This window comes from Clarias gariepinus, chromosome 16, assembly GCF_024256425.1.
Source record: "Clarias gariepinus isolate MV-2021 ecotype Netherlands chromosome 16, CGAR_prim_01v2, whole genome shotgun sequence".
Lineage (NCBI taxonomy): Eukaryota > Metazoa > Chordata > Actinopteri > Siluriformes > Clariidae > Clarias > Clarias gariepinus.
In genome coordinates this window covers 13,948,719-13,970,839 of record NC_071115.1, presented here as the reverse complement: position 1 = coordinate 13,970,839, position 22,121 = coordinate 13,948,719, and the positions used below count along the sequence as shown (strand labels likewise).

At 39.2% G+C, this 22,121-nt stretch overlaps 1 protein-coding gene across 4 annotated transcripts; it reads left to right on the top strand.

Moving 5' to 3' along the window:
* Positions 1–3,083: 3,083 nt before the first annotated feature.
* Positions 3,084–21,323, top strand: tecpr1b (tectonin beta-propeller repeat containing 1b). Of its 4 annotated transcripts, none has more exons than XM_053514190.1 (25): positions 3,084–3,214; positions 3,641–3,884; positions 3,996–4,181; positions 5,044–5,166; positions 5,434–5,556; positions 7,211–7,391; positions 7,529–7,626; positions 8,024–8,125; positions 10,074–10,204; positions 11,304–11,683; positions 12,269–12,366; positions 12,553–12,708; positions 14,170–14,319; positions 14,677–14,834; positions 15,070–15,197; positions 15,362–15,455; positions 15,545–15,641; positions 16,580–16,659; positions 16,755–16,811; positions 17,080–17,254; positions 18,356–18,491; positions 18,666–18,758; positions 18,924–19,030; positions 19,164–19,283; positions 20,522–21,323. In XM_053514190.1, exons 2-25 carry the CDS (start codon positions 3,660–3,662, stop codon positions 20,639–20,641), a joined length of 3,318 nt encoding a protein of 1,105 aa, XP_053370165.1. In that variant the 5' UTR covers positions 3,084–3,214; positions 3,641–3,659; the 3' UTR covers positions 20,642–21,323. The 4 variants fall into 4 exon arrangements, with proteins under 4 accessions (XP_053370165.1, XP_053370164.1, XP_053370167.1 ...); XM_053514189.1 differs by having other exon boundaries at positions 11,304–11,725; XM_053514192.1 differs by lacking the exons at positions 18,924–19,030; positions 19,164–19,283; positions 20,522–21,323 and having other exon boundaries at positions 11,304–11,725; positions 18,561–18,681.
* The last annotated feature ends 798 nt before the right edge of the window (positions 21,324–22,121 follow it).

Here is a 22,121-nt window from a genome sequence, read left to right as displayed (position 1 = left end):
CAGCCGCTTAGTTCGCTAATGTTTTGGCACTGCTCTGATGACAACTGAAAACTGACAGGATAAGTGAACAACATTAATCATCATCTATACACCAGAAAACTGGGCATCCATGGCTCTGTGGTTAAGGTGTTGGACTGTGGACCAGGAGGTCCACGGTTTGAGCGCTGACGCCGCCACTGTTGAACCCTTGAGCACGGTCCTTTAGAGCAAAAATGTTCAGATACAATAGAGCTTCAAGCTGGAAACGCTTTAAATTGCCTCAGAAACTGCAGATGTATCTGTTACCTGATGTGCCGGATGGCATGTAGATGGAACCATCCATGCCACAAAAAAACAATGCAATGGAGCAGGTGTAGCTTAGTGGTTAAGGCTTTGGATAACTGAACGGAAGGTCCCAGCACCAACATGTTGCCTATGTTGTGCCCTTGAGCCCCAACTGCTCAGATGTATAATGAGATAAAAAAAGGAAATCACTCTGGATAAGGGCTTCTGCCAAAGTGCTGTAGACGTTCAGATGTTCGTGGCAGCACAATTTGCAGAAAAAAAAATCAATGATAGAAAGGTATTAGAACACCCAGTGCACTTCTTCCCACAGGGCTCAGCAGGCAAAGGAGGGAGCATGCCGTTTTCAAACTTCCAGCCACTCTAGATCACAGTCTTATCAAGCACCCATTGGATGCACCGGTGCACATACAGTATGTAAGGATCTGTTGCCAATATCTTGGTGACAGACACCACAGCATTCTCCCAGATGTCCTGGGGAGCCACGCCTCATTAGCACAAGGGGAATCAAAATCATGGTTTTAATACTAATTGTTTTAATTTTATGGCTGATCGGTGTACAGTAGAGAGTTTGCAGTCAACATCATCGCTTGGTTTAATCCACTTAAGCCATTTTATTGATCCAATCTGATCTCTATCTTGGTGTGTGTAAAACTATAAATTTTTGTGAAGATGTGCTTATCAGAGGATAAAATAAGATAACATAACATACCATAAATCCTGAGGAAAATTGTAGGGACCAGCTTAACACTTTTAGGACCCTGGCACTGACACCATCAGGACCAGCAACCTCCCTTGAACTGATATACAAATTATTTCAGCTCAGTCTGATGGAGACCTCAGATCCAAATGGAAATTATTTAATTGGTCTATTTAATACAGCTAACCTAAGGTTCTGTGGTTGGCCTTAGTCTGTGCTACGGTATGTGCTTTTAATGGATTTCATCTCTTATATTTTAAGCCTCTGGACAAATAAATGAATACAAATATTTATTTTGCTTTTGCAAATGTCAAAATGACTCACTGGTTTCATTATTTCTCTAATTATATGCCAGTGGTAAAGTCACACATGTACTGGTAAATATTCCCATGAAATAAATTAGATCTGCAACATTGGCATTTCCTTAAAACTGTGGTAATTATCTGGGCAAAGCAAAAAAAGTAGACTACGTTGACAAAATGTCCACTGGAGATTGAGAAGATGATGTTTCAAATGCTAAACATCATAAAGAGTAGAAAATGTAATAAGTATGTTAAAGCACACAGAAAAAGGGAGACCCATGTGAACGTCCAAAAATTAACATAAAGTGAACTTGCATGTTCTCCCGTGCTTGGTGGGTTTCCTCCGGGTTCTCCGGTTTCCTCCCACAATCCAAAGATATACAGGTTAGGCCAATTGGCGTTCCCAAATTGCCCATAGTGTGTGAGTGTGTGTATGTACAGTATGTTTGTGGTGTGTGTGTGCCCTGTGAAGGATTGGCCCCCTTTCCAGAGTGTACCCTGCCTCTTGCCCTAAGCCTCCTGGGATAGGCTCCATGAAAAAAGTTAAATTCCCCAGGTCAGAACATCAGGGTTAGTTAACCGCGTTGGGTTAGTTAAACGTATTACGTGCCCCGATTCTAGCTTGTGAGCGAGGCAGGGGGACTGACTGGGAAGGTCTCTCACTCAGACATACGAAATGGGCTTGGAGGGGGCTAATGGACATCATCTCAGATCTCCCTGACTGTGTGTGCATGTGTGTGTTCTCAAAAGCGCACATCTAATCTAATTTTGTACAGCCTTGCAATTAGTAATTTTACTTAAACTATGAAATTTTACTAAATAAACTACAGATCATTCATACGGCTGTGAATATATACTGTAATCCATACTTTTACAGGAATATTTCATTCTTGTATTTGCTGTTTGATGAGTAAGAATAAAATACAACCAGTCCGCACACCCTCATGGTGAAGTGGTTTAATCTTGGCTCTTAATTTGGATGTGTAATCTCTACAGACTGTGGGAGGACACCCGGAGGAAACCCACCAAGCAAACTCCATGCACACAGCCATCGAGGCGGAAATCGAACCTGGACCCTGGAGGTTCAAGGCGACAGTGCTGACCACTAAGCTATCGTGCCATTACATATGCGACAAACCAGAGTTTGTGATGGAATTTGTCACGAATGATGGTGTAAAACCAATTGTAAACCCCAACACCACCAAAAACAAAAAACACTTTCCACCGTACTCTGTCCCTTGTTTTAATTTCAAGGACTTGGCAACCCTGAGTACATTCAAATACTGGTACTGTATTTGGCTATCTTTCAATATCCATTATTTCACACCCAGGCTTGTTTTATGCAGACCTGGCAACCTTTGAGGCAGGTGCAAAGAGGAAGGCAGAGTCTCTCTGCAAGCCGTATTTAAGCTTTGAAACGTGTCTTTATTTATTTATTTGTTGTAAATTACAACAAACTACAAAATGTTTTGCACCAGAAACCACACCGTCAAACAAGACCAACAGCTTTCCACACACACACACACACGCCATTTAATTCCTCAGGAGAAAATCCAAAATAAATATCATTCATTTCTTTAGGCTAATAATTAATTCGGATAAAAGTAATGCAATTCAGGGCTGTAAATTATAGCTCACGTATCGCTGTTTGAGTTTTAATAATTGATTTGGTAACAAATTAATAATTAAGATTCCTGAAGCTATAACGGCAACGGAAAAACGTACGAACCCACACGATTGTCCAATCACACGGCGGGATTTTCCAGTTTTCCCGCAGGGTAGCCAATCCGAATGAAGCTCCCGCCTTTTCCTGTTGTCAGGCTCCAAGTCTGTTATAGTATAGCGCTGGAGTTGGAGTAAATTGATGGTGCTGTTAGAGAGAGGAGCTGTGGATGCTGAAGCCCAGACTCGTTCACTAAAATACTAAAGTGTAAGTTTATTTATGAAATGATTTATTACACTCTCGGTGTTTTGGGGCTCAGCTGGTATCAGTTATTGTCCTTGTAATGATGAGTGTTTGCTAAACACTACTGTTATACATGTACATGGAGATAAACAATGTCTTTGAGTGACAGTTTAGGATAGTACAATATTTAAAACTAGGCTAATTGGGTCATGAAATGGCTATGAGTCAGGTGAAAGTTATATCTATGTTAGAGATAAATCTACATTATGTGTCATAGGATTAATACTATATTACTATACTATGTTAGATATTATAGATACTGTATTATATTATTCTAGAGATAAGCCTAGATCATGTTAAAGGTAAAACTACAAATTATATTGGTTTAATAATGATGCTAATGTTTTCTCTCTGTATGTGTGTGTGGGTGTGTGTGTGTGGTGACATCAGTTTGGCTAGCACTCCCACCATGCAGTGCTCCCTGTTTTGGGCTGTAGATGTCTATGGGAAGGTATACAGCCTAGGCACCGCTAGGGGGCGCTGGCAGCAATACAAGGACAATCAACTGGAGCTGAAACGCGTCACTGCTTCTGATCTGTGCTGCTGGGCCATCGGTTTCGATCAACAGGTCTACCTCAATGTGCTCCCCGGCGACGTGGCCATACGTCATCAGGAGGAGACTTACGAGAACCAGGTAAATGACGGTATTGTCTAATGTACCCAAAATACAGTACATATACATGTTACACGTGCGCTTTTCAGAACCGGAACACAGTGTATTTATATGTGAATGAATGTCTTTCAGAGATGGAACCCAATAGAAGGATATACAGACACACTCCTGCCCACTGATCGCTGGCCGTGGACGGACGAGTTTGGCATGAAACCTCAGCCGCTGCACAGCTTCCACCTGCCGTCTGAGAATTGGGAGTGGGAGGGAGACTGGTACGTGGATGATGAGAGCTGTGGCAGAGAGTCCGTAGCTACTGGGGTGAGTGGTCAGATAAATAAATTAAATAAGACAGATAATGACAAACAGAAGACTGAAATTATATAAACGATTCTACACAATCAGTGGGCATTTACGGTTCAGTGGTAGCTTCTAATCTGCCACGCGGAAGGGCCGGGTTCACAGCTCAGCCACTAGGATTGCAGGGCATCCTTAGTGCCAGCACAGATAAACTTGGGAGGAAGGGCATCCAGTGTAAAACCTGTGCCATGATTAAAATGTGCTCATCACCTGCTGATCTGTTGGGAGCCACTAATGGGAGCAGCTGCAAATACAACAACAACTACTACAATAAGAGATACAAGAAGACACTGTTAGAATTCATAGCTACAACTTCAGTAAAGCAACTGTGATCCTTAGGTTTAATAATAATAATAATTACTATTATTATTTAAACATTTATGATTAGGGGCCCCTTTCAGGATAAAAATAGATTGGTCCCTCACAGGACGGCTACACTGTATAATGCAACTATTCAAATATAAAGCATATGTGTACAAATATAGCAGATAAGGTGCATTTTTTAAGACCTTGGAGTTTCCTGAAAATCAACAACAAAACTATTAGATCGACTAACTAAAGGCAGAAACACTTACATTTATCTGGTGACTATTACAGGTTAACATATTATCTAAGGGTGTATTTACAGACACTATTTACAAGGACCATCAAATTACATATTTAACAAATTGCATATAAAAAAGTGCAACAAAAATAAGACAAAACAGTTCACACGTAACTAATACCAAATTCCAACAAAATTTTTTACCAAGACTGCACCCAGCTAGTACCAACCTTTTTACAAATCAAATTTTTAATATAGCGGTTTGGTTTGGTCCTGCAGGGCTGGGAATATGCTGTGGACTTCCCTACATCCTTCACTAAAGAGAAGAAGTGGAACTCATGTGTCCGGCGCAGGCGATGGCTTCGTTACAGGAGATATAAAGCACTGGGACTGTGGGCAAAGGTATCATCAGGGGTATTAGTACATTCACAGTGAATTAATGCTGGAGCAGCAAGACGACAGAGCAAACCACAAAGCCATACTGTTTCGACCCTACTAGTATTTTGTGTAAAAACTTGAAATGCAAATGAAATCCATTTTAGTTGCAGGTCATGAAAAAGTACAAGGGACATAAATACCTATGTCTAAAGATGTATGACTTTTTATTTCAAAATTCTTTCGGTTTCCTTGCATCTGAAAGTGTGTATGTGTATGTGCATGCTGGTATAGGTGCCTTTAGACAAGGGCCGGCCTCCTCCAGAGCCCTTCACTGACATTAGCTGTGGAGGCTGGGATATGGGCGACAGACCAGAGAAACCCGTGTCCCTTTGGGCTGTTTCTCAGCAGGGAAAGGTAAGACCACTCTTCTACTAATATTCATATAATCTTTAGTCCTCTTATTTAAATAAAAGTAAGAGTCTGAAGGAAAAGAAGAGAGGCACAAAATTTTCGAATTGCTTGAGGTCCAGTGTAAAGTTTGCACAGTCAGTGGTTGTATGGGGAGCCATGTCATCTGCTGGTGTTGGTCCACTGTGCTTTATTAGGTCCAAGGACAGTACTAATACCTGGTTTAAGGACATGGTATCCCAGCAAAGTTGCTTAACATAAACTCCATAGAGAATCAATGGGGTAACAATGCAGAAGGCCATTATCAGTGCAACCTGGACTTCCATAACACCTCAGCAGTGCCACAGACTGATAGCCTCCATGCCTAGCATTGCTGCAGAATTGAGTGGACTTATGATTCAATTCAATTCAATTCAATTTTATTTGTATAGCGCTTTTAGCAATTTTCATTGCCGCGAAGCAGCTTTACACAGTCAAAAGAATTATTTAAGTTTGTATGAAATGTGAATTTGTATGAATCAAAATGGTCAGTTTGTCCCTGGTGAGCAAGCCGAGGGCGACAGTGGCAAGGAAAAACTCCCTGAGATGATAATAGGAAGAAACCTTGAGAGGAACCAGGCTCAACAGGGAACCCATTCTCATTTGGGTGAAACAGAAAGCAGTAAATGATCTGCATTTATACAGTGTGTAGGGTGGGAGGCAGTTCAGCTATAATAGCTGATGTTAATTGATGTTAATATGGAGTCCAGGTAGTTATTGAATGATGTAGGCTGAGGAGCTCTTTACTAAACTATTGTCCATTAACACCATTCTTGGCTGCATTTATAGATGCAAAAGGTTAAAATGCCGCTTGTTTGTTATAGAAATCTGTTGTTGGGTCATCACATGTATGAGGGCATCATTAATGCAAAAAAAAAAAAAAAAAAGTTAAAGTTTTGGAGCAACATATGTATTTTCCTTCAGGACAATGCCAAACCACATTCTGCTCGCATTACACATACAGTAGATGACTGTGTAAACAGAGTACAGGTGCTAGACTGGCCTGCCTGCAACCCTGACCCGTCTGCAATTGAGAATGTGTGGTGCATTATGAATTGCAAACTACGTCAACTGATACCCCATACAATTGCGTAGCTGAAGACCTGCATAATGTAAGAATCCCACTAGCTAAACGGCTAACAACTAGTGTCCTTAGTTCCCAAATGCTTAAAAAGCTTTATTAACAGAAATTGTTACACAGAGGTAATATCAGTTGTTCCTAATTTGTGGAAGAATGTTGCCATCATGTTGTCTTCATGTTTGAAATGAGTGCATTTTACGATACATTAATAATAATAATAATAATAATAGGCAATTTACTGCTAAACATCAAAGTGTCGATGTGTTGCGTGACTACATATTACTTCCTTTTTTAACCATTTTTCATACTGTCCCAATTTTTTAAAATTAGGAATGTGTTACAGGTACAGTAAATAAAAATTCCAGGTTAACTAGAGTGAAAATATTAAACTTTTGCACATTTATCTCCACTAGAGGTCAGTGCAATGCTGATGTTTCATGGGCATAAACCTTGTAGAATCCCCTCTGTAGTAATATAAGGGACTGCAAGAATATAAAAAATGTAAATTTGTGTGTGTCTCTCTCTGTGCTCCGTGCCCAGGTCTGGTTTCGTTCAGGAATTCATCAGCAGGATCCAGAGGGAATAGTTTGGGAAAATGTCCCTGTTCCTGATTCCACAGAGGTGGCCCAGATAAGTGCTGGTCCAGGAGACCTGCTGTGGGCCGTACTATGGGATGGACAGCTTCTCGCCAGGACAGGCATCAGCAAGCGTTTGCCAAAAGGTCAGCATGTTGCATCATGTGTAGTTCTCATGTGTGAACACCCTATAGTTCAAAAAATTACACAGGCTGAATCAAAGGCTGATGCTACATCAGTGATTTCACACAGTGATGTAATTTCTGGAATTTGTTTTTTTCAGGTACTTCATGGGTGATGGTGGATCCTCCAAGTAATACCAAAGCTGTCCATGTAGCAGTGGGGGTCGGGGTGGTCTGGGCAATAACCAAGGACAAAAAAGTAAGATTTGGTAAACTTATTGTGTATATGTGCAGGTACAGAAAATGGAAACAACTCATTTTGACCAGTCAGGTTATAGAATTCAACAGAATTGTGGTATAATCAAAAATACAAAACTTTATGTATTCCACAGAGCCATGATGTAGTTCTTAAGAACCAAGTGTGTTTAAATTTGTGCTTGGAGCTAATTTTTGTTGCCATGTAAATTACGACATTTAAAAACAGAAAAATATGGCAAATAGTGAGAATATAATATTTATTCATGTGGCATTACAGTTATTTTATATTACTTAATGATTTAATATTTTTTATATTACAATATATTGTGTATAGTTGATTAGTAACATGATCTATTCTGATTAACTAATCGAGTTTTTAAAATGCACATGTATCCTAGGTATGGTTCAGAAGAGGCGTAAACTCCCACAATGCCACTGGCCTTGGCTGGATCAGTGTTGGTGGGGAGATGATGATGATCAGTGTGGGGCCCAGTGACCAGGTGAGGCACAGCATGGTGCTAGAAATAGAGCAGGGGGGAAGATGTTACAGCCCAGCTATTACATTTCTTTTGCCGAGCACAAGTGTCTTTAAAGACAGTCAAGGGCGAACTCAAGGGCAAAACTTTAGCTTTTATAATATACCATAGTCTCAATTATATATGGCTTTAATTGTATATCAGCTATCAGCTGATTGGTGAAACTTGTTCAAAACAACCCTCCACTCAGCATTCATGTGCTTTAGTAGTGTTAGTTTAAGTTTTCATGTTGAAATTTTATATTTAAATGAAATTTTGATGAGAATTTAGAAAAAATATAGAATATATATAATTTGTCCTCAATATGTGTAATCATACCATATTTTACACTAAGAATATTTTATATTGTATATATATATTTCTGACACACTGATGACACTATATGTGTTTTCACTCTATAGTGCAAAGACAGAAAATGTTTCTACAGTCCCTAAAGAATATATTGTAAGATATATTCTGCACATACATATGCTGGACGACATTCAGGTTAAACCAGAGCTTCAGTCTAGCCGGACCACAGCTTCTGGAACAAATGATAATTGGCTGATGCTAAACCAAGCTCAACTACATACCTTGTTTAGGCATATAGTCATAATCGCTATCGCTCATCTCACTAGTGACCACTACACACATCATAACAATACATGAATTCATCAGCGGTGCACTGGTTACATCGGTTTATCAAAATAAAAATTATTCAGCATCATGGTGTACTTTGGCTGGTGTACTTTGGACTGTTGTATATTCGTGGTAATATTCCGATTTATTTACGTTGATGTAAGTCTTCTTAAACCATGGTTTTAAACCATAAACCATGCAGACTGTCTCATCCACTGGATCCGCCAAGAGACCGGCAGGGGGCCGGTCTAATTACACCAGCATTCCCTCATGCAGAATTATGTGTCATTAGATCTTCTGTACATGTAGAGCCACAGACATGGCATGTAACTCACACATGCACACACATACAGGCCATTTTTCAACTCTACCACTCCTCCTGCAGAGTCACATTTCTCTGGGTGTAAATTTTTTGGGTAGAAGTGTAGAACTACTTGGTGTTAGCATAGTCTTTGCTAGCGATGCAACTTCATTCTTATCCTTCTCCACCTCTCTCTCTCTCTCTCTCTCTCTCTCTTTCTCTATCCATCTGTAACCAAAACCCGAGGCTTGCCTGCTTTGCCTGCTGCACTCAGCTTATCCTACCCAAATATATACTCCTCCTATACTCTCCAGTCTGGACAGCCATATGGGAGGATATCTAAATTGGGTTTGGCTCTCACACCACATGCTCATATTTCACATTTTATTCCCAGCAGCTTTGGCTAAGGTCAGGGCTTACATAGAGATTTCATATCGTTTTTTAAATAAATTTTGGTTAATTGGACAACATGTCCTGTGTGAGTGTTGAGCCAGCAGGTAAAAAATGGCAAACAGCCTATCCTGTTGTATAATAAATGCAAACAAGATGCTGTAAAAATCTACTTACATTTATGTCGAGATTCATAATGTCTTTCTGTAAGAAGAATGTGTTCTGATTAGACGAGCTGCTTTGGCTTGACTACTCTTGACTACTCTTGACTACTGTGTGGTACTTCAATGAGTTAAAAATTTCAGTCATCTTGAAACTCTGCTCCTGCTATTGGATACTTTGCTCAAACGTTTAGGCCAAAGATTCAGACTCCTTTCATAGCTCCTGCTGTAATATACTGTAACTTGTGATTAAACATATAAAGAAGTTGATAATTTGCTGATCGAGGAACAAAGCAATGGCAGGTTTAGGTGATAACATATCACATACAGTTGTGTAATAAGGACATGTCAGATTATGATATAATAGTAATACTGTACATTATATTGATACAATTAATCATTGCACATGCTGGCAATGATTAAAATAAATGATTAATTGCAGGTGTGGGGGGTTGGCAGTGAAGACAGAAGTCTTTATTTCCGCCAAGGCGTGACCCCTACAGAGGTTACAGGAAGGGCCTGGGTCCCTGTGTGTGCCCAAATTGACAACAGTCATACCACCAAAAAGCCCAGGTATGTGAATGCCACTTAAAATTTCCTTTTCCTTTTTCGTATACTGCTGTTTTTCCACCCGCAAATATAGACATTTTCTATCTATATGTTATAATACAGGTCTTACAGTAGTAAAAATAATAATAATAATTACACTGCCTAGCAAAAAGAACTTCCAAGAATTAATTCAGTCACCTTTAGCTTTGATTACAGTCCACAATGTCGTGGCCAGTTCATGTGTAAAAATGATTCATCATGCTTCCACAACCACTCTTTTACAAATTTAATCCTGGAATATGGCTGTGCCATCAAGGAAAAAAAACATTCATTTTATTGCCACATAACATTGCTAAGTCTAAACCTGACCAACTGAATCAACCCCAGATCATAAACCTGCCTCCAGAGGCTTGTACAGTGGGCACTGTTCTAGATGAGTACATCACTTCATGTGCTTCTCTTCTTACCCCGACACACCCATCGCTCTGAAATGGGGTCAATCTGGACTCGTCAGCCCACATGACCTTACTCCAATGTCCAGTCTTTATGCTCCCTTTATGCTCAATTTTTTTTTTTCGGATTAGCCTCACCAGCAGGTCCCGCACAGCTGTTTAGTCCCAATTCTGAGTTCTCATCCTATTGTGTATGTGTGTGCGTGTATGAAAACTTTCACTATTAAACATAGGTTAGTTTTTTATTATTGATTTGTTTGTTTTTACCATGCAACTTCACAAAGTGATCTCCATTTATGATGATTCCCCCTCCTCAATCATCTATTTCTTCTTTAAAGTTTTCATTATTTCTGCATGCCTGCAGTATGTTCTAATACATTTACTTAGTCCCAAACCAAGATATAGACAAATGACTAATTTAAAGCACAGTGGTCATAACCTAGATAAAGCATTTAGTGAAGATAAATGAATGAACACATTTTATACCTGATGCAGTCCTATGTTTGTGAACATGCCCAAATTGATTCATCCTGCAAATATTAACGTACGTGAACATAAACAACTTTCTTTATTATGTCCTGTTGCCCACCTCCCTACAGATATTCCCAGTGTATTATTTATGGTGCTCTATTGCCCGGATTCTTTCACTCTCTTTGCCTTTTCCTGTACAGTGCTGTTGGCCTCATCAGTGCTCAAACTGCCGTGCCTACCCAGGGTCCGGTGTTGGGCTGCGATGACTTGGACAATGCTATCATTTCCAAAGTCACCAGTGACCGCAGTGTATCAGCCCTGGGGGCTGAACATGCCACTTCTTTGCTTGAAGCTGATCAGGAGGAAGCGGAAGCGGCCGGCGTGCCTCGCCAGAATTCTGAGCTCCGCTGCAGCCAACCAAAAAGCAGCGAGCTGCCATGGAGTAATGTGGATCTGGCAGAGATGAAAATTCCCTTAGCCAACGCGACAGAGAAATCTGTGGCTGTGTATCCCATGGAGCTGGGAGAAGTCATGAAGCAGGAGGAGCAGCCACCATGGGCATGGATCACTGCAGGACAATGTGAGATAGAGTCCAACATCAACAGCTGGCTGGAAATGCCAGGTACATAATTAGCATCAAAATTTTCACATCATAATTTGTACTGTATGTTAGGCATGTACGAGGGTGAGTCAAAAATTATCCACACTCTGGCCGTAGAATTTATTTTAATTAATTTAAAATAAACATCCTTGTAGGTCTGCTTTCAGGGGACCAGACAGTTGAAAGTCCAATGGAGAAATATTAGGACTATAGGGTGGATGCTTTAACACTTCTAAACAAGGTTTTTTTTTTTTCCACATTCACACGTTGCACAGCAATGACTGTGAAGACAGTAGCCTTAAATAGAAAGTGCAGATAAGACCGTGTGTCTAACAGTTTTAATAGTTTTTTTTAAGTGAGAATTTTTGACTCACCCCCGTGCGTGCTCATTAAACATACTGATAGGTGATTTAATTTATTTAAAACTATAGGTCATACTTTTTAAAAGTTTCTAGAAATGTTATAATTGTACCATTTCAAGGATACCTTTAAAACTGCTGTGATTTGCAAAGCTGCCATGCAGTTGATCTACTACTGCAGTTTCATCTGCTTCCTCTTTTCCAGATCTGTCTCCCTCAATTACTCCTGCTCTTAGCATTGCAGGTGACCAAGGCCGTCTGGAAGAGAAAACACTGCGGGAAAATGACAACACTATGGAGAGGGTACACACAACACGCACACAACTATAATAGGAAATTAAACATAGCAACTGCAATTAGTTTTTAGGTTTAGAAGGCTGTGTAAATTTATTTCCTTGAGCTTCCATTCCTAAAGATTCTTAAATGTTCTGACTTGAACGTTACTTAATAGTAAACTGATGAGACGGTAATGTTGTTTGTGTGTGTTAGTTTGTCATTGTGAAAAAAACAGCCATGTGCTGGCGGAGGGATTGGCAGCCCCATCAACTGGAGGAGGTGTGTGTGACTCTGGAGCAGGTCAGGGGTGGTGGAGCTCCCAATGATGACATCATCTACATTTACTATACCCACAACCAGGAAAGGAAGGTGATCAATACATAATCTGAATAAAATTGTACATAAACTTAAACAAAAACGCAACACTTTTTTATCTAATAGCAATCCACTGCCTCTGTAGCAGCTGTAATGAGCAAAACTTAGAAAAGCTTTAATAAGAATTCTGGAAAAGCCAGTGCATTCAAAATTCATTTTTAATGAAAATCTAACAGTTTAACACTTCAAGGCTATGAATGTTTAAAAGTGAAAATATGACTATATACAGTACAGTGTTTTTTTTTTTTTTATTTACTTTTTATAATCCTGGTCCTGAAAGACCCCCTGTCCTGCGCATTTTGGGCGTGATAGAGTTTTCCCTGCTCTGTGACGCTCACTTCAATTTAGAAAAGTTAGCTAATTAGTTGAATCAAAACACTACAATATCCAGGACCTGTGTTAAGAAGCACTGCTATAGAGCCATAAAATGACCACAAATTCTTTAGAGCTTTAGTTAGTCTGAAGAATTCCTGAATTGTTAAAATCTATATGTTTCATTTACAAACCTTTATCTTCTGTAACAACTGCCCCGTAATAAACATATTTTCTGTTCTGTTCTCAGCCCTTGTTTATTGCAGAGGTTTTACAGATGTGTGCTACAAAGGCATTGTATTGAAAGACACTGGTGTATTTCCTTATCCCCTTTAAGAAAATATCTGGAAATGTTCTCATGATGATAATCACCATAAGCATAAAGGAGGACCAAAATATCTTTACAAATTCAAAATTCAAATTTAATTCGTCATATTCGTACGATATACAGTGAAATGCTTATTCGACTGCTCGTGACCTTTTAAAATCTAAATTATCAATAGAAGTAGAAATAAATTAGGGAATGGAAATAAAGAATAAAATATATAGACCTTCTTTCCTTCTTTTTAAGAAACTTAAAAATAAAAACCTAGCTGTACAAAATATACACAGTAATGACTACAAATATGCAAAAATGGAAAATGTGCAAAAGTGTGCAAAATGAAATGGATATAAATGTCCAGAAAGTATGCAGAAATTAAATGAAATGATACATAATAATTATACAATGATACATAAGCATGTAACAGTGTTGCATGCTAATGTCATTAAGGAAATACACTCACTCACTCACTCATCTTCTTTACCGCTTTATCCTGTATTCAGGGTCGCGGGGGGCCTGGAGCCTATCCCAGGAGGCTTAGGGCACGAGGCAGGGTACACCCTGGCCAATCCATCACAGGACACACACACGTACACACACACTTACACTCTCATTTATACACGACGGGCAATTTGGGAACACCAATTAACCTAACCTACATGTCTTTGGACTGTGGGAGGAAACCGGAGTACCCGGAGGAAACTACACCACCGTGCCGCCCTTAAGGAAATACAATTACAATTAATGTGTGCCGTGCAATTTTTAACTACTAAAGGAACTTTTTTTTTCCCCTCACCATACACACTCATTTCCGGGATCAGTATCTGTATGCTGTGATAAGCGAAGTCACGGCTCTTGTTCCAGTACACTGGGAGTCGATGTACGCTCTGGCTATTTATACACCTGAGAGGACAAGACAAAGATGGCCTATTTTACTATCTACAGAATCCCAAGAAGACATGGAGAGCTGGGTAATTTAACCACAGTGCCAAATAATTCAAGATAAGTAAAGTAAACTACTGCTCAGTAGTTCATTTAGAATTATCAATTGGTTCAGGAATCTCACAGTTCATCACACTACACTATTATCAAATGAGAATATTTTTTGACCCAATATTATAATATTTTATAACAATAATAATAACCATCATTATTATGATTATTATGTCTATATTACTTAACGAGCTAGACAGATATGTTATTTGAATTGAGAATCTAGTCAAAAAGCATGGCTGTTTATGTTCACGTGAAACAGAAAGTGTTTGTCATATTCATAGTTGGATTAATCGTTAGTGATGACATTAGTAAGATGTCTGAATGTCCTGCAGCTGTCTATGTTGAATGAATCTTGCTGTGAGGCTAGAGCACTTCAGGTCCCTCCATCCAGACAAGCCCTGTGGGCTGTTACGACCAAAGGGGATATCATGGTGCATGAGCCTTCACCCTGCTTAGAAGCTCCTGCTCAGTACTTTCCCTGTGAACAGATGTAAGACCTACTGTTATATTCTTCTTATTTCTGTGTCCATCACTGCTTTCTGCCTTTAAGAAGTGGCTTGCTGCATGCTCACATCATCATGGCGTTTCTCCAGTTTCTTACACAACTCGATTGCATGAATTTATGATTTCTAAATAGCTGTCTTCTCTGAACTTGCTTAGCATGGCATGATAGCCCTTGTGTGTATTTTGTGTATTTGTATGTTTGTATGTGTGTCTGGGCTCAGGTTCTGGCGCCAGGTTCCTGGCCACCTTCTTTGGGTGGAATCTAACAGTCTGGGTGTGGTTTGGGGAATCGGCTATGATCGCACAGCCTGGGTCTACACAAGGGGTCACGGTGATAACCAAGCTCAGGGTAAAGCCTTAACATACACCATCCCTGTTAGTTAGAGCTACTATCCTGCCTTGCTTGTGCTTGCATCAGTGTGTCAGTTTCATATTTGTGGCATGTTAACACCATCCGCACTTCCTCTGTCCTGGTAATCATCTTTGATATGTTAAAATTTTAACTTGAATCAGATAACAAAATGAACCAGCAAACCCTGACCGATATCAGAAACATTTACATCTATGAGAACCAGCGCTGGAACCCTGTCACAGGATACACAAATAAGTAAGTTGAGTCTCACATCACACTGCAGTGAATGTCTCCAGAATGTCTCCTGTGCTGATGAACTCTCTTCCACCTCATTGTGTCCTCAGGGGTCTACCTACGGACCGTTACATGTGGAGTGATGCGACTGGACTGAAGGAATGCACCAAGGAGAGCACTAAACCCCCCTCTCCAGAATGGAAATGGGTTGGTGCAATATTTATGTATTTTATGGATTATATATTTCTTCTTTAAATTCTTCGATCTGATATACGAAGGTTAAATGTAATCCAATTACTTTAAAATTAAATAAATACTTCAACCTAATCTTTGTCCACTATATCTATAGAGCGATGTATGAGTGATTACAGTGGAACCTTGGATTGCGAGTAACTTGCATTATTAAAAAAATAAATTTTAACTTAATAAACGAGCCAGTCTTGATATAGTACGCATGCACTTTGTCTGCCGAGCATCACATGATCACGACTGAGCCAATGGCTCGTCTCTCTCGTGCGCTGCGGAATTAAGTAATTGTCTCTCCTGTGCTCAGTCTCAGTGCGCGTGCATCACTCGTATAGTCAGTACCCATGCGTACGTGTACTGTGTATTATAGCATTGTGACCACGTGCGTGCGTAAAGCAAGTGTCATTAGAGAGGTTCCTTGTTAAAGAAGATTCCCGAATGAGCAGTGATTCCGTTTGTGTTTGTGAAAGTCGTCCTACACAGTAGCCTCCTTTCTTCACTTCTCCACACACACACACACACACACACACACACACACACACACACACATACACACACACATACACACACACAGTCTGTGTGCTCTGCAGCGGGTCAGCATCCCATCCAGAGTGTCCCCTGTCTTGCCCCCCCAAACCCCCTAGGATAGGCTTCAGGACCCCTTTAACCCTACACAGTATATGCAGGGTATATAATAAATAAATGAATGCATAATTTTTTTACTGGGACTGAAGGGGAAAGAGAGGCATGAAGAGGGAGAGTGTTAGTGACTGCGATAGCAATCCAAAACTCTTTTCACACCTCTTCAAGTGGTACTGTAGTGTAAATACCAGATCCAAATAGAAATGGAGGATTTTCAGCCCTCTTCACATTTGTTATGGCTCTCTCTCTTTCTGCAGGTATCAGACTGGGTTATTGACTATAGCACTCCAGGAGGGACGGATAAAGAAGGCTGGCAATATGCTGCAGATTTCCCAGTGTAGGTGTTTTTCTTATGAGCACACAATTACAGTGAACTTTAAATTCTTGTCTTGGTCTAATTAGGGCTATATTTCATGTAACACTTTCATATAGGACATTCCACGGTAATAAGACCCTGAAGGACTTTGTTAGACGAAGACGATGGGTCAGGTAAAGATTTCCATGATATTTAAATATTTGTATAAGTAAATGTATAAATAATTTATAAATATAAATATATAATATAAGTATTGCAAGACCTATGATAATAGTATAATTTTAAAGATGCCTTACCAAAAGTTTTACACGTTTTTTTCTGGGCCAAAAACTCAAATTACAAATCACAATCACAAAGGGAAAAGAGTGAGGCTTCTCAGTATTTTTTATGGCATTTTTTATAGCCTATTGTTTTAGATCAGCATGTCATCTTTCTTTACAGGAAGTGTAAAATAACTATAACTGGGCCATGGCAGAAGGTGCCACCCATCCTTATTACTGATGTCACCATCCTGCCGTGTCTGGCCCAGAGCAGCTTGGAGCAGGTACCTGTGTGGGCCATCAGTGAGAAAGGAGATGTCTTATGTCGTCTGGGAGTCACTGCAGAGAACCCAGCTGTGAGGATTCGCACATCCCATACACACTAAAAAGTTGATTTGTCAGTGTTCGAATCTGACCATGTGTAAATTTAAGCATCTTGTAACAACTTGAAAAATGCTTGATTTACAGGTAAGTAATCAAATTTAATATTAGAATCATTAATGAGTATAATAAGCACAGTACCTTATTTGAGGGCTGTACTGAAAGTAATGCACAGTGGGTATAACATTTTATTTATTTTTAATTTTTTTAACTGACAAAGGTCATTCAAATTGCACACGGTAAAAAGATTTTGAGCCCAATTCCCGAATGCTCTTTGAAAATCTCCTTAGTTGCAGTTGACGGTCTCCCACTGCATTACAGAATGTTTATGGAGATGACACGCAGTGGGACACCGTCAGCCGCAACAGAAGGGATTTTTTAAAGAGGATTCGAAAGTTGGGTTCAATGACAGCATAATTACATCGCTTCTGACGGAGACTATGTTAATTATTACCTTTGAATAGAAGAAGAATTACTCTACCAACATGTTCAATTTCCATGACAGTTAATTGAAAATGTTTTGCCCACTTTTGCATTACTTTCAGTACAGCCTTCGTATGAGGTTAGTTGCTACTCCACTTACTAATTAATGATTTTAATACTAAAAAGGTTACAGCCATTTTTATGCATTGCTTTCAGTACAGTTCTCGTATAACATTTTAATGACATTTCAGTTCATTTGAATGAGGCTGACTGGGGACTTTCATTAAAATATCAAATATACAGATACAGAATTCAGGTATACAAGTCAGATTAACAAGTTTATTTTAAATATAAGTTTCAGTATTAACCTAGTTAGAATTAAATCATTTCCAACTGTGCCTTGTTTGTGAGATAAAACAAGACAACAGATCTAGCAATCTGGCCAACTTGGGTGAGTGACGTATTTTTTTTATTTTTCAAAAAGTAAGCTGTCTTTTATAACGTGTCCCTAAGGTTCACCTCTCTCTACACACACTTAGTTATGTTAACTGGTATATGCATGTGTCCTACCATTTTATTAAATTGCTCATTGGAAAAAAAAAAATTGACAGCTGTGGAAACTGTGTGTGTGTGTGTGTGTGTGTCTAATGTAGGGTGGTTCATGGCTCCATGTTGGGACAGATCAACCCTTTAAGTCTATATCCATTGGAGGAGGACACCAGGTGTGGGCCATCGCCCGGGACGGAGCAGTCTTCTACCGCGGCTCAGTTTCAGCCCAGAACCCTGCAGGTAAGATGCACCAGGAAGTGTCTTCTGTGTTTTATGTCAGTAAGAATTGAATAGTTTGTATTTAAACAGAATAAAATCAGTCGCCTTAATCAAGAAGCTACAGGACCACCGCCCCATGGCCCAGAGGTGAGGGCTATATGAGGAAATATGAAGTATTTTGCCATTGTTCTCCAGGCGAATGCTGGTACCACATCCCCTCTCCAAACAGACAGACTCTCAGACAGGTGGCTGTGGGCAGGACGTCTGTATATGCTGTTGATGAAACCGGTGAGAACTAACACCCATGCTTAATATTTCTACTTTTTTAAGCATCAGTTAAACCAAATGTGTTAATAGAACACTGTTTAGTCATAACTTGGATTAAGATGTTAGTTCAAAAAAGGTGGAATTTGTTCGCGGACTGAAAAATGTGTTTGTGTTTTATTACCACAGGCAATCTATGGTATAGACAGGGTCTGACCCCGAGTTATCCTCAGGGATCTGCATGGGAGCTCATCTGTGGTAATGTGTGCAAAGTCTCGATCGGACCACTGGACCAGGTACAAAACCTCATATCATTCTTATAAAACTTGCTAATTTTGACCTGCAAAGTGTAAGATGGTCTAAAATCAGTGTTGATCCAGCCTGATGTTTCCCAGTGCCTATGAAAACCATGTTAATGATTTCCTCCAGGTTTGGATAATTGCTGATAAGGTTCCAGGTCATCCAGCAGAAAGTTCTGGCACTGTGTGCCACAGGCTGGGTGTGCAGCCCATGCAGCCTAAAGGCTTATCATGGGACTTTGGAATTGGCGTAAGTGTTTGTTATTCACCACCCATCATCTTTTGTAATACCAAAACGATTTTGTTTCATGTCGGTTAGTATTAATAATTATGAATCATTTTTAAAGATCTATTACAAGGTTGTATTTTTAAATAAACAGGAGAATAAATGAGGGCTAAATTTATAACACTTTATTATTATATTTTTTTATCAAAGCACACCAGAATGGAGAAGCACTTATCTTAAAATAAATAAAAAAGAGGGGACAAAGATTACACTGTCTTCGCTGACTGTATAGATCATGTCTAGGAAGCTGAGCTGCCATTGGTTAACATTGTGTAACAGTTTACTACGAAAACCCGTCTCTCAGTAAGCAGATTTCATGTAAACCCTCTTGCCTTTAATTTTAAAGATAAAATATCTTATGAAAACTACCAAACGGGGAGGTGAAGGCTCAATGATGTGAGGCCAGTCAACCACAAATCTTTTAAATGCTCTTCACGCCCCATGGGGCAGCGTACCACATTCAGAGGAACGCCCTATCTGCTGGAGCTCACAGAAACACTTGATTAGCAATTCTTGCCTTAAATGGTAGGATAGCGTATGTCATTCCTCCGACCCAGACTCTCTGAGCAACTTTGCTTGAACTCTGAGCTGTGCATGTCAGTGGCTGAGTCGTGACTGAAACTCGGGACATTCTGTAGTCCCACTCAGGAGGCCTTTAGCTCCATGTCTTAAATGAATGTTTTGTTTGTTTTTTTTAAATGTATTTGGCTATTGTGGCTTCAAACACAGATTTTCTCATTTTTATCTCATGAATTTAATCAACTACCCACTACCAGCCACATCCCTATTATCCCTGTGGCGAAAAAACAACAACTTTGCAGCTATTACTTACATTGTAGACTCCTGCATTAAAAAGATAAATAGATTTCTCCGAACAGGAACCGTTACCATATGAGCAAGCAATTCTTATTTTTTTTTCTTTTTAATTATAGAAGGGTTTTGTCTGCTTATTATTAAAAGCTTGGAGCATGCAAAAGGTCCCCAATTCAGCTCCCTGTGAATGAGCAGTTACTATAGTAACAGTAATGTTTTAACCAGTTCATAAGAAACTTGTGATTTGCCTTGCAGCTACAAATTGAAAATGAGTCCATGCCAAACTTCACCTGGATTTATTACAATTCCAGTTAGATAGGTTGTTATGGATGCATAAGATAGGCAAGTGTTCAGGTTAACAGTGAAGGTGTGCTTTTGTGCTGATGCAGGGTGGATGGGAACATCTGTCAGTGAGAGGAAACTCCACCGAAGCCCAGCGCATCGTCCCTCCCAGCCCTCAGACCAGCAGGAGGCAGGAGCAGGTGAATGGCAGTGGTGTGAGGTGTTAAGACTCTTCACTCACCTTCACCACCATGTCCCACAGTGCTCACTTTTACACCCTCTTAGAGGCACTTTCTGTATTTGTTCTGGGTGTCTGTTTGTATCTGTGTGTTAATTAAACAAGCCGCCTTCTTTTTTTAAACATATTTATTTTCTCACTCATTTTCAGTAACAGTTTTTCCCTGGTCAGGGTTACGAGTCTCTCCTGGCAATACTGGGCACTTGGCAGGAAGAAAAAAAAAAAAAAAAGCCCCCACCATGGGGCTCCATGCATTTACACCCAGGGGCAGTTTATCTTGGGAGAAAACTAACAGACCTGAAGGAAATACTAATCAGGGAGAACATACACACAAATGAAAAATAGTAACCTGACTTTAGCGTCAAACCAGGGTGTCTGGAGCAGTGATTCATGACATTACCTCCTGCACCACCAGGCACACAGTATTTATTTTGGTTTTATTTAAATTATGATCTGCTACTTCTTTACATCACCATGGTCTTTGAATTATGTTATGTCTATTTATATCTACAAAAGGCTCACACATATGATGCTGTCAGTGATCATGTTTCCCTTTTGATTGCTATATCAAACTTGAACTACTGACTGTTTATGAAATTTAATAATATTCACTGTGTGCATGATTTTTTTTTTTTGCACTAAAAATAAATAAATATACAAACTTTGAAACATTTCTTTTGAGCCCAGAAGCATTTACCAATACAGTAACAGTATACTAGAAAACTAAATGACAGTATGTGTTCATGAAGTCAAGGTCATTTTTGATTTATTTCCATAATAAACAGTGTAATTATTTATAAACAATTCATTCAATTACACTAAGCATGATCATCAATCTGAAGTAAAAATATCACCAGTTTTAAAATTTACAAGTTTAAGGACATGACCTGCATTTTCTCGGTTATTTTATGCATTTCAACCGTAACCATTTTTGATCATGTTGAAACTGTGATATGTCACATTTAGCTTTAAATTACAAAATGTCACCTTACCCCTAGAACTTCCATCATTCCAAATTTACAGACAAAAATTGAACGTTTATATACATCCATACAGTTCAACATTAAGTTACACCTTCAAGATGTGCAAGTTTAAGCAAATGTATACTGCAGAATTAAACCAAAATATTTTCTTAAATAAAATTTCAAATCAACTAGGAGTGCTGGTAATACAAACATCATTCTGAAACACAGATCCAACTTTAGTGAATTGTAAAAGTAATAATCCTTTATACACCATCTGGAAACATCATCATGATTCTCACAAGCAAAACTAGAAACCTTTCTGAACTCCATAAACAGAGAAAAACATTCAAACACTTCAAATATTTATCATCAATTCTGTAGCTTATTTAAATGAATTCAAAAAACCATGCACATACCAAATGAAGGGATATTCTTTACGAAACCATGATTTGCTGATTTAATTCATTATAAATGTAATAAATAAAGACATTATAGGCTCAAACT

Coding starts and splice junctions, on each gene's coding strand:
- tecpr1b (XM_053514189.1), top strand. CDS start 3,660: ATGCAGTGCTCCCTGTTTTGGGCTGTAGATGTCTATGGGAAGGTATAC. Junction 4,182..5,043: donor GAGAGTCCGTAGCTACTGGG/GTGAGTGGTCAG, acceptor TTGGTCCTGCAG/GGCTGGGAATATGCTGTGGA. Junction 16,812..17,079: donor AGACGAAGACGATGGGTCAG/GTAAAGATTTCC, acceptor CTTTCTTTACAG/GAAGTGTAAAATAACTATAA.